Source organism: Acanthisitta chloris, unplaced genomic scaffold (genome assembly GCF_000695815.1).
Source record: "Acanthisitta chloris isolate BGI_N310 unplaced genomic scaffold, ASM69581v1 scaffold21513, whole genome shotgun sequence".
Taxonomy (NCBI): domain Eukaryota; kingdom Metazoa; phylum Chordata; class Aves; order Passeriformes; family Acanthisittidae; genus Acanthisitta; species Acanthisitta chloris.
In genome coordinates this window covers 3,438-16,061 of record NW_008665666.1, presented here as the reverse complement: position 1 = coordinate 16,061, position 12,624 = coordinate 3,438, and the positions used below count along the sequence as shown (strand labels likewise).

General features: G+C 39.2%; 1 protein-coding gene across 2 annotated transcripts; it reads left to right on the top strand.

Annotated features, from left to right (window-relative positions):
* The first annotated feature begins 1,050 nt into the window (after positions 1-1,050).
* On the top strand, positions 1,051-11,582 carry PTPDC1 (protein tyrosine phosphatase domain containing 1). 2 transcript variants are annotated; one of them, XM_009071847.1, is made up of 9 exons: positions 1,051-1,135; positions 3,804-3,975; positions 4,886-4,966; positions 5,188-5,306; positions 6,076-6,213; positions 6,898-8,090; positions 8,780-8,965; positions 10,538-10,648; positions 11,466-11,582. In XM_009071847.1, the coding sequence occupies exons 1-9, from the start codon at positions 1,051-1,053 to the stop codon at positions 11,580-11,582; spliced, it is 2,202 nt and encodes a 733-aa protein (XP_009070095.1). The 2 variants fall into 2 exon arrangements, with proteins under 2 accessions (XP_009070095.1, XP_009070094.1); XM_009071846.1 differs by lacking the exon at positions 1,051-1,135 and adding an exon at positions 3,069-3,282.
* Positions 11,583-12,624: the final 1,042 nt, after the last annotated feature.

Genomic DNA, 12,624 nt, shown 5'->3' with positions numbered 1-12,624 from the left:
TCATATTCTTATTAATGTTCTTACATCAGAAATGCATTTCTGAGTGATGCTGAAGTTTCAAAAGGCTTTTTGGCTTTCACAGACAAATGTAATTCTCATCCCTTTGTGAGGACTGATGCAGCACTATGAAAGGACTCTTAATGTGTATCTGTGTTCTGTTTCCACCATTGAGCATCTTGAAAGGGACAGACCTGCACTAGGTGACTTTGTGGAACAAAGTCCATTAGCGCTGTTGGAAGAATAATTGATTCAAGTATGTGGTAGATAATGTGTTATCTGAATGAAGGAAATTTAAGTATTTACTATGAAAACAATTATGCAGAATTAGAGATAGAAGCAAGCAGTTAGCACCACACTTCAACACAGCACAGGACTGTGTTACAACCTAATCCCCACAATGCTCTGTTATTTTTCTTTGCAAATCTGTCTTTTAAAACCCTCTTTATGCTGCTGAATCCTGATAGTGGTTTTGCAGAATTTGGGGCCTAAGGTTTGTTTGTTTAGTAAAGTTTCTATGCTTAATGATACAGGAGAGATGTACTTGGTATAAAAAATGCCTTTTTTTGTTATACTTGCAGCTATTTTTCTGTAGAGATAAGAGAATCAGAATGGTAATCTTATACTGGGTAAGAATTTCCAGTCAAGAGCCAGGTAAATGGTTTATTTAAACATCACAGTGACTGATTAATATGTTAATATTTACAGCTTTGCCCTAGCTTTCTTTTTGTCAGATAGGCCTTCTGAGCAGGGCCTACCTTGTATTACAACTTATAGTAGAGTATCTTTAAATCTGGTTTCTGCTTAGACAGACTCTTGTGTTAGTTTTCTTGTTAGAGAATTGTCATAGATGTGACTTCTCAAAAATGTGGAGAGCAGAGAAGGCACACAGTTTGTAGACAGTCTGGCAAGTACCAGTCCAGGCCTCACTGCCCTTATCTTATATCTTGGACAACTCTATAAGCAGGTGCCAGGTACTTGGCTTTATCTTGTATTTTTGAGCTTCTGTTGTTGGTTTTCAGTGACTATTTTATTGTTTCAACAGGCACTGCAATGGCTGCAGGAGTTTTGCTGCAAAATGACCTCCCGTACACATCGTTGATAGAGAGCAGTTTGTATCTTGCAAATATGAGTTCAGGTAAGAACTTTTCTCTTATATGCCATTCATAAAATGTGCTTAGAGCAATTCTGGAAAAAATCCACAGAAAACTAAAAAACCCCCACAACCCAGAGGTGTTAACCTTGTTTATAAACTTAAAATATCTGTAACAAAACCAAACTGCATTACTTCATCAACACATCGTGGTGATAGCATGTTGGTCTTCTCTGTAATTTTCATTTTGCCAGGTCTCTTAATTGAAGAAACTGTGTTATTTTTTGTGTTGAGAAACTGCCTAGCTCTGAAAATACAAATGTGCCTTCAGCAAAACTCCCCTTGCTGATAAAGTATTTAAACTCTTACAGGATATAATTCGTACCATGTTGGGTGAGTGCTTGAAAATCCTGTTGGATTCAGTGGGGAAATAATGATGTGCAGCATTTTAGCTTGCTCATTTATGGTTCCACTGTCATTTGATATGTACTGAAGAGAAGTTTCTGGGAAAAGAAGGAAGAAGAATTAAATGCAAGAAAGGAATATAATTAATTAGAAAACATTTTACACATTTCCTGGATATGGGTAGCTCTTGAAATAGCCTTTTTCATCTCCTTTCACTTTCATACAACCCCCAAAGTAAAAGCATTAGTTAAATATTTCCTCACCTGCTGATATTGCCTTTATTGATGAATTAGAAGAGTAGTTCTGAGCAACAGCTCAGAGTGAGCTTTAACATTTTCCTTTCTTCATGCATCATCACTGCTGCTGTTTCAAGCCTGGTACCCAGGGCAAACCTTGTCACATCTCCATAGGAGACTGTTGGGGTGCAGCATTCAAAGCTTGGGCCCTCAATTCCTGGTCAGTACCCTTAAGAAACAGATTTTTGCCTGGTGATTTTTTCTCAGAAGAGCTTTCTCCTATGCAAATTTCTCTGTATAAGTTACTGGTTTTGTAGTGCGAAAGAAACACAGATTGAAGAGAGTATATATTTTGGGAAACTGCAATGGGATTGATTTGCGTGTTGAACAAAGTTAAAGTGGGTTTTCTTGATTTCTCCAGCCTTCCTCTTCCAGTGCAATCTAATGTACAAGCAGTGGGATGACCATGGCTTTTAGCATCACTATAGTCTGTTCTCCACACATGAGTATGCTGTGCTTTTGGGAGTGTTGCAATCTTTCTGGACACCTCATTCTCCTTCTTAGCACACTGGAAGCAAAGACAGCTGCAATTTACCATCTCATACCTACCTTCAAAAGCCTAAAGCACTTAACTGACACATCTTCTTCTCCCCATAATCTACTTTCTCTCAGGCTGCAGGGCTAACAGCTTGCTTAATAAAAAAAGCTGTGTCCTGAAAAAAACCCAGAGCCTTTTGTTTTGAATAACAAATTGTGTTTTGTTAGAAGATGTGAATGGTCCAGGCTAACAGTCTACAATTCATCATGTACAGAACCATTTCATCAGAAACAAACTAATCCCAATCATTGCACAGCTAATGATGCATTTTGGAGCTGCGAAGTGGAGGAGGAGAGGTGGTTGTGGAATGTTGAACCAAGAGGTGGGGGAGTATAATGTACTTCCTTACAGATCTCTCAGGAATCAGAGCCTCCAGCTACATTTTGATTGTTCGTTTGAATCAAGTACTTTGTGCCTGGGGGAGTTGTGAATGCCTATTATTTAGCTGGAACTAAATACTCCCATTGTTTATGGAAAACGTTTTCGTTGTTCCTAGTGCGTTTTCAAAATTATCTACTTGAAATGCAACTATTTTCATCGAGCAGCAGAACAGTTTGTCCCAAGCAGGCATTGCAGTCCCTTTGGCAGGAGCAGCCCCGATGCTGGCTGGCAGCAGCGCCTGCATCCTCAGTTACCATGGTGACAGCTCAGCCCAAGGGGACCGGCTGCCGGAGCACACACAGGGATGCTCAGCTCCCGCAACTCCAGCGCTGAGCAACTTCCCCCCGGGCTCACAGCCATGCAGGGCTCACCCCGCAGGCGCTCGGCAGTCAGCATTTTTAGCCACTTTTTCCAGGGCCGGAGGCATTCCTCCTCCGATCCCCTCCTGCGCCTGAGCCAGCGGCGCCGGAGCTCGGTCGTGGAGCTGCTCTCCTCATCGACCCACCGCGTTATGGTGGCTCTGTCGTCTCTCAGTCCCGAGGAGCTGGATGCAACTTTTCCGGAAAGAAAAAGTAAAGTACTTTTCATTAAGAGTCTTGCAGTTCTGGGTATCTTCTTGGTATTTATATATTTTGTTCTGTTAACTGTGTTATATATATCTATTTTATACATATATGAATAAAATAGTGGGGTTTAATTTTTGCCTGTATTATATATTCTGTTCACTGATTCCTTATTCAAAGATTAACACATGCTTTTCAGTCTAGCAGCTCAGCTGTAAACAGATAAAACAGAAGCACACATTCGTGTGTGCACCAAGTATGGGGTTAACTAATTTCCATTTCAGGCTGTGACTGTTTCTTCTGTTGCAAAGGATATAACACACCTCTAACCTCATCAGGAAAACCAACTTCTGCAGTAATGCAAGCAATTTTTTCCCCTCAGAATCCTCACCTGAAAAATGAGCCTGAAATATATATCCCATATATTTATGCTGCTTGTCATTTCATCAGTTTAAGATTGAACAGAGTCTTGTAAGGTGGAGATGAATTTCCAAGCTCCCTCAGTAAATGTGGGTTTGCCTCTGTTGTAGGGAGTTCGAGACGTCCCACAGCAAAGTACACCAAGGTGGGGGAGCGACTTCGGCACGTCATCCCTGGCCACATGCAGTGCTCCATGGCGTGCGGAGGACGCGCCTGCAAGTACGAGAACCCAGCGCGCTGGAGTGACCAGGAGCAAGCCATCAAAGGCCTCTACTCCTCTTGGTAAGGAGCAGCATTTGCTCTCATAGGATCTAACTGCAGCAGTTGTATTTCACAGAGTCAGTCAGGTTGGAAAAGACCTCTGAGATCATCAAGTTCAACTTCTAACACCACTTTGTCAACTAGACCATGGCACTAAGTGCTACATCCAGTGTCTCCTTAAGCAGTTCCAGGGATGGTGACTCCACCACCTCCCTGGGCAGCACATTCCAGTGTCTAATCACCCTTTCATTTATTAAAACAGAAAATTCAAAGGAAATAATGAGTTTTTTTCAAATCAGCTGCTGCTAAGTTATGTATAGAACATAATGAGAGCTTGAACTGGAATTACAGCTTAACATAATGGCCATTGTATGCAGCCCAGGAAAGATGATGAAAGATTTCTGTTGACTTACAATAGGTTTGGTTCAGATCCAAGAGAAGAAATGCCTATCTGCCATGAATTAGCTGTGCTAGGTTATAGGCAGTTCTTGCTAAGGTTTAAAATGCAAATTAATTAAAATGTGCTCATGATAGAATTAAAAAGCACAAGCATTTACTGCAGATGAACTAATGTGGGTATGTGTTCAAAAGAATATTCATATGCAGCAAGAGTGACATGAAATGTATCTTTACATTCTTACTGAAAGGAACAAACAGGGACCTGAGTCCAGATTTCTATTCAAAGACATTTTTAAACATGTCCATTAGCCTGGCATTTAAACGGTTCCAGTAATGGCCTTTTGATAATGTTGTATCAGCTTAATAACATTTATCACTAACACTATAGGATAGTAGAATATTTGCAAAAATATTTCTAGTTAGTCAGCAAAGTATTTCTGTCTTTCTGGAATAACAGTGTTCTTACTTTGGTAGCATCATACCCAGGAAATTATTCATAACAACATCCTTATCTACTTTTCTAATTTCTCAGGATAACAGATAACATACTGGCTATGGCTCGACCCTCAACAGAATTAATTGAGAAGTACAACATTATTGAGCAGTTTGAAAGGTAACAAATTTAGTAATTATTTATTGTAGGTATTACTAGTGTCATTCCTGATCCGTTTTCTCTTTCAACATAGATTTGGCTTGTTGGTAAAGATCCTTTCATTTTAACGCTCTACAGGTAAAAATTTATTCTCAACTAAGAATAAATGTGTGTTTCAGAAAATAAGGGATAATGAGATTTTGGCTGCATATAATATTTGATTCATCTATTCCTTCCTTAAGATGTGGCATAAAAACCATAATTAACCTTCAGCGTCCCGGGGAGCACGCGAGCTGTGGGAATCCACTGGAACAAGAGAGCGGCTTCTCCTACCTTCCTGAAGCTTTTATGGAGGCTGGAAGTAAGTTCCCTCCTGCTGCTCTTCCTCATTAATTATTGACTTTGGCACTTAGAGATATTTTTACTTGAATTCCTGTGTGTTGAAAGCAGCTATGTAAGAAACATTGTACAAAAGGGGATGTAAACATGAAACTTGGCAAATACAATCAATATCTTATATATGCAAAGTGAGATGGAGCATTTATGTTCAGGTGTTTAGAAAAGAGAAATAAAGAATAAGGAGAATACCTTGATAAATTTCCTTTTTCTTCTGAGTTCACAAATATCTGAACCTTTAATGGTGTTTCAAATTCCGGTACAATTCATGTTTTCTTATCCAGACTATAAAAGGTTATTTCATGTGAGGACATTTGCATCAACAGTATTTTTGTATTTTCACATTATGGTGAGAAGAGAGAAAGTGCCTCTTTGTAAGAAGCAGCTTTTCACTGAAGAAGTGCTTTTAATTCTAAAAAGAAAATTATTTCCCCTCTGCCTATATATAGCTCAGTAATTTTGTATGAATCACTCAGTTTTTGTTACACCTTTGACATTCTAGCTGAACTTCAGTTTGACAAATCTTTGCTAGCTTCATGTATTTATCAAAATTCAATAGCAAGCATACACTGAAATGGGAAAATAACCTCTTGCACGCAAGATGTAGCCAGATTTAAGCTCCATTATGCAATTTTAGTACTATAATTTATTGTTAGTCATCTCTCTTCTGCATATAGTACTACACATTTCACACTTGGTACAGCAGAAAATCACTGTCTCTCTTTTCATTTTAGTTTACTTTTATAATTTTGGATGGAAGGATTATGGAGTGGCATCTCTCACTACTATACTGGACATGGTAAAAGTCATGGCTTTTGCCCTGCAGGAGGGGAGGGTGGCTGTGCACTGCCACGCAGGACTTGGGAGGACAGGTATGTGCTCTACTGCAGGATCAACAGAACTGCTTTTCTAAAAATGCCAAACAGACTCTGGTCATAAGTCATTAATAACTGGTTTAGATTCTGTATCATTGCAACATGTGCATCTATAAAGTCATTAAAAATGCTAAATTACTTTGTCAAAATGATCTGAATGGCTAGAGGAGATGAGTTTTAGTATATTAAAAACAGAAACCTGTAAGTTTGGAAAATTTTTGCATCTATGTAATGATTCCATTAGATCCCAATGGGACAGGTGCTTTTAGATGGGAAGAATTCACCTGGTACACTTTCATTGTCCAGTATTTATCACACATTCACAAACCTGCCAGTCATTGTTAAATCGGGTAGATTTGGTAGAGCAGCTAAAATTTTATTTACTTCTTTCAAGTCCTTTTTGCCTGTCCTTCCTGTGGAAGTCCTTCTTGCTCCTGTGTTCCCAAATGATGGAACTTCTGGAAATGCTGTGGTGAGCAACTAGCCCTCACTGGAAGTGTAGTGAGAAGGATTTTACGATCTTGTGGTTCATCAAATGCAACTGTGATTATGTAACAGCATCACATAATAGAGGACATAAAACCTGTGTCTTTACCTATAATGATTTCTATCCTGTATTCCCACTGAGTGTTTGTTGTAGTCTGATAGTTCCTTAACTAGTCTTGTCCTTGTCTTTTCCAGGTGTTCTCATAGCTTGCTACTTAGTTTTTGCCACAAGAATGAGTGCTGATCAAGCAATTCTTTTTGTCAGAGCAAAAAGGCCTAATTCTATCCAGACCAGGGGGCAGTTACTGTGTGTCAGAGAATTCACTCAGTTCTTGGTACCTCTGCGGAATGTGTTTGCATGCTGTGAGCCCAAGGCACACACAGTGACCCTGTCCCAGTACCTGACCCGGCAGAGACATCTGCTCCACGGCTATGAGAGCAGACACCTCAAACATGTGCCAAAACTGATTCATCTGGTTTGCAAATTGTTGCTTGACTTGGCTGAAAACAGACAAGTGATAGAGGCAGAGCTATTGGATGTCCAGGACCTCTCAGCTGAGATCGAGGAGACTGTTTCTCGGCTGGTGTCCACACAGCTAGACCAAGAGTTCATCAGGCAGGACAGTGACGTGTCAGACTCCTCCCACAGCCACTCCGCTTTTGAGACCCAGGATTCTCAGTTCTCCCTGGGACATGACTGTGATTCTCTTTGGAAACGAAAGAATGTCGAATGCCTTCAGCCTCTTACTCATCTGAGAAGGCGTCTGAGCTATAGTGAGTCAGATTTAAGGAGAACTGAGTTTCTTGTAGAACCAGACGACACTGTCTGGAGAGTGCCTGCTCAGATATTACTGCACAACAAACTTAAACAGAACAGTGGTGAGGAATGTGAACCAAAGCCACAGCTGGGATTAAACAAAGAAGTATTAGTGCGTAACACATGCATGTTCTGGAGTCAAGGCAAATTTAATCTGGATGGACGAAGAGATGGATCCTCACTTTATCACAGAAGGAACTCTACCAAAGAAGTACAACGCAGCAGAACCTTTTCTTCAGGCCTCACCTCTATCCACAATCCCAGGGAACCTGGAACACCGAGAGACAACTTTGCCAATGAGATGGGTCATAGGAAGAAGTACAAGATTAATATGTATGGCAGAAGAATCTCTGTCTCTGAGGACTCTGATTCTTCTTCTTCTTCCAAAGCAAACTCTTCCATTGGATATGAAAGCCAAGGTAGCCGAGATGTGTCAGAGACAATTCCACACATTGTTGTGCAGTCAGAGCTAAGTTTGGAAGCCCGAAGAGTTTTAGCAGCAAAAGCACTTGCAGATATAAATGAATTTCTGGGAGAGGATGAAGTGAAGCAGAAGGTAGAAATGTGGCAGGTAATTTAAAACTTGACTCCATGTTATGGGCTCTGCATACTTCACCTCGGTTAATTCCTAGAATGGCAAAAATGCCACCAGGAACTTTGAAATGGTACATTGGGATAGCAGTTTTTATGTGACTCAGTGAATGATTGTATGTGTCAGTTATGGGCCAGTTCTTTCACAGGCAGGCAAAATGCACCCACACATTCTGATCTCTAGAAGGAGGTTAGACATCTCATTTCTGGTTGTGTTCATCATTTTACTAACTAAGGAAAATTGATGCCATTATCTGTGGTTGTAACTTGGCTGCTGGTAGCATAGAAGTAGTATAGATTTTAGGGTTTTTCATCAGCACTTTCTCAGAACTGATCAGAGGATTCTCTCAGTAAAAAAAAAATATTTAGTAGAAACATTTGCATTGCAGTTGGAATCCAAAGCTGGTTTACGTATTCCAGTAGATGACGGGAAGGTTCTCAGCTGCAATGCCTATGTCATCCTTCTGTTTTAAAGAATCACTTGTATTACTGCTGATTAATGTTGATGCTTTTGAAAAAAAGAAAGGATACCTTTTGTTTGGTAACTCTTAAGTCTTTTTTTTTTTGTTGGAATATAAGCAGCCAAGTACTACTACAGTCAAAGAGAATGTTGGCAAAGGAAAATAGGTGATGAATTTTCGGTTTTGTTTTGTTTTCTTTTGTTTTAAGAAAGAACTGAATTCTCGAGATGGAGCTTGGGATAAAATCTGCACTGAGAGAGATCCTTTTATCCTCTGCAGCTTGATGTGGTCCTGGATAGAGCAGCTGAAAGAACCTATTATATCCAAAGATGATGTTGACATGCTGGCAAAAAATTGCACAGAAGCACAGGATGCACTCTACTTGCTGAGAAAGGTAGATATTGGATCTATCAGTTCCTTCTTTAACTTTAGGCAAAGGAATTGCACTTTGAAAAAAGTCACTTCACTCTCTTTAAAGATCAGAATGAGAATTCATTCTGTATCCAGTGGTATGAGTTGTAATCAGTACTATGGTGATGGATGTTACAAAAAAAATGCCAGACACAATCTTTGAACACCATTCAGTAGCAGCTCAACTTCAGCACATTCCCCTGCAAACTGCAGCCTGAAATCCAGAGGCAAAGCTGAGAAACCTTTGCTCTGTGACTCCATGGATAGTTTTCCTTATGTCACATTTGGCTGGTGGACGTTATGGTTGTCCTATTTGCTGTGCAAACACTTTAATCTGGCAGCTCTGGAAGGGCTGGTGCAAGGAGCAGAAAGAATTTGCCATTTTAAAGAACTGGAAGTCAGGCCTAATTCCTCTACAGAAGTCAGAGCTGTGGCCACCTGTATTCTGAAACATACGTACTTCTAATTCAAACTGTTCAACTGTGCTTTCCCCAAAAAACTAGATACAGGGGAAATAAAAAAATAAATAAAATTTTCCATCCTTGATCTCTTAATTATACAAATTCAGTTAGTCATTCTTTGGGAATTCTCTGTTTCCAAAGTATTTATGAAGAAAATAGGGCACCTTTTATCTCTTCCAGATACCAAAAAATACAGCTTCTAATCAATAGGTAGTCAGAACTTTACCTGCAGTCACGATCTTCATGACAGGACCTCCAGAATTCCCAAGTTCACCTAGAAACATTGTGTTTCTTCCTGTAGCATTCTTCCACTCAGTGGTTTAACCTTCTATTTGTGTTAAACAAAAAAACTCCTGTTATCAATGAATGAGAAGGGAATAATTATGGGTTTAAAATTTTAAAATAGTCATTTTATCTTTCCTTATCTTACCCTAGACTATTTTAGAATCCCAGAATAGCTGTGTTGGCAGGGACCTCTGGATATCTTCTAATCTAACCCACATGCTCAAAACAGAGTTACCTAGAGTGGGCTGCTTGTATGGCAGATGCTCTAGTCCCTTAATTAGGGATGCTCTTAAGCTGGAAAAGGGATGGGAAGGAGCAGCCACAAAGATCTGTCGCTCCCTTTCTGCATCCTTGCAAGCACTGCTCAGGTGTCTCTGCCAGCTTCCTTTAGTGGGGATGGAGACTTGGAAAGACAGAGAGAGGTGCAAGGCTATCCTGCCTTAGTTGTGAAAGAGCCCTAAACATGCATGGCATTTGGGGATGAAAAGATCACATCTCACCTTTTCTGTGCCAATTCACATGAAGACTTCTCTTTGTGGAGGGGATCTTGAAAAGTAAGTCTCCAGTTGCAGGTCTGACCTCCTGAAAATTCCCAGAGCAGTTTGTGGTACACTAGAGAAGAGTTTTTCCCATCATGACTGAAATAATTATGTAGAGGCTCTTAGGCTTGTGGGAACTCCCTCGCTAACTCCTACACCTACAGGAAGGTACAGCCTGATATTTAAACAGCATTTAAGAAAACCTGGGAGTTATATGTTTTTTCATGGAAATATTCTTTCTAATGAGCTGCTGTTCCCTTCATCCACCAGGAACAGTGTCAGACTATCCTTTGTATTTTACACTGTGTGGTGAACTTGCAAATGTTGCCAGCAGATGTGGAGGAGGCCTTACTTGCTCGTGCTATTAAAGCTTTCACTAAGGCAAGTAACCTTAAATAAATGTCCATGACATGGTATTTACTTGGTTTAAATCTTGAAGGGGAAATCAACAGAGGAGGCCTCTGTGACAAAAGTTACACTAACTCCCTCACACTTAGTGTGAAGCTTATTTATTCCAGAGGTCACATTTTATAATAATCAGCCTACATAAAGGGGAGAAAATATTCTCAACAAAATTTAATTCTGTCACTGCAGCCTTAATCCTTGTGTCTCATTTTTCCACTTCTGGACCACTGTCAGTTCATGGACACGTTCAAATTAGGGAAAGGGTAATTTTTAAGTTGTGGGACTAATTCATCACTTGCAATAGCTTACCAGTTGGTAAATTCTGTACTTCTTTAAGTCTTTCCATCAGATTAAATAATTTTCTAAAATGACACTGCAATTCAGTTATGTTACAGGCCTGTGCTACAGGATGTGAATAAGTAACTTCTGCTTTTGGGATCATTCAGTAACAATGACAGGTGAAGCTATTGCTCAGCTCAGAGCAGCTTTCTTCTCAGATTCAGCTGGTGAATTTTGAATTTGAGCAGCATGTTCACCATGCTGCTTCCTAATCTCTTGTAAATCTACAGCCCTGTTACCTGTTAAAACAATCATGACAGTTCTCCTTCTACTAGTTTATTTTAATGTCTAGTCAGCATAGGACATTTAGCATGAAGCACTCCATCATGAAACACACCCTTTCTCTGATAAATCTTAAAGCTGCTTCTTTTAAATGTTGGGCATTTACTTTGCATTTTGCTGTATGATATGACATCTATTTAACAGCTGAACTGAAATTTCTCTCTTTTATTAGACAAGCCTTGATTCTGAAGATGGACCATACGTTTACGATACCTTGAAAAACGTATTTAAACAAACCCTGGAAGAAAAAAGGAAAAGGATTAAGGAAGGAACAGAGAATCCTTCTTGATTTATGCACAGCTCTGCCGAAGCGTTAGATGGGCCTACCAAATTATTTTGCATTTTCCAGCTACTGTATTTTGTGCTACCTGGCATGATCTACCTAAATTTAGGGAACAGTAGTTACTAACAAAGCATTTTAGTTTTAAGAGGGAGTTCTAGTGGCCATTGTGCAGTCTACACAGTTTTAAAGGACAGCTCCTGTGTGACCACACCCTGTAGCATTTGGTTTCAGGTACTGTGCTTTTATATTGTGAAGGGTTCTCTTGCTTTCAAATGTACGTATTGATTTAGAAAGCTCTGTCATTGGCAAGAAACTTTATTTTCAAGTTCCATGATTGCCACAAGTTCAGTGCCATGATCCACAAAGGTTTAATGGATTGAGTGAATGTTTATGTATTATGTATGTTTACATTAATGTTATTTGATTTTACTTTGCAGAAAATAAATCTTGACTGAACTTAGTAAAGTGCTTTTCCTTTGGAAATTTTAAAATAAGACCAAGAGTAATAATGGACCAATCTTGAGGCCTGCTATTGACAGCAGACAATGTTTTTCTTTAGATCTCTGAAATAATTGTAACCAATGTATTTCTAAAAGGTGTTGCAGTAGAGTTGAGTATTAGTTATCAAGCCCTTAATTTAGACATTTTTTGACTAAGAAAACTTTATAGAATTTTTAACAGAAAACTGATTGTGACAATTTAAGTGCTTCGAATAAGAGTAAAATTTTAGCTTATCAGCTAAATTTTTGTAGATCTTGAGTGAAAAAACACTTCATTATGAAATCTTAATATAATTATGTCCATACTTATTTCAGCAAAACTTGCATAGATAATGACATAATAATAACATTCATAAATAATGACATAATAATACTACAAAATAATCAATCAAAATCTTACTATCTGTAATTCATTTGTAGAGGCTTTTTTATCCAATATGACAGAAACAACTAGGACATCATCATAACTGCAGTTTTGGGTTACAGCCTTGGGATTCAGACTAGATTGCCAGTTTGCAGGATTAACATCCAGTTTGATATATTTAAGT

Excerpts from the sequence above, each read along its gene's own strand:
- PTPDC1 (XM_009071846.1), top strand. The coding sequence starts at position 3,069 with ATGCAGGGCTCACCCCGCAGGCGCTCGGCAGTCAGCATTTTTAGCCAC. Across the intron at positions 8,091-8,779 it reads AGAAGGTAGAAATGTGGCAG|AAAGAACTGAATTCTCGAGA; the intron begins GTAATTTAAAAC and ends TTTTGTTTTAAG. Across the intron at positions 8,966-10,537 it reads CACTCTACTTGCTGAGAAAG|GAACAGTGTCAGACTATCCT; the intron begins GTAGATATTGGA and ends TTCATCCACCAG.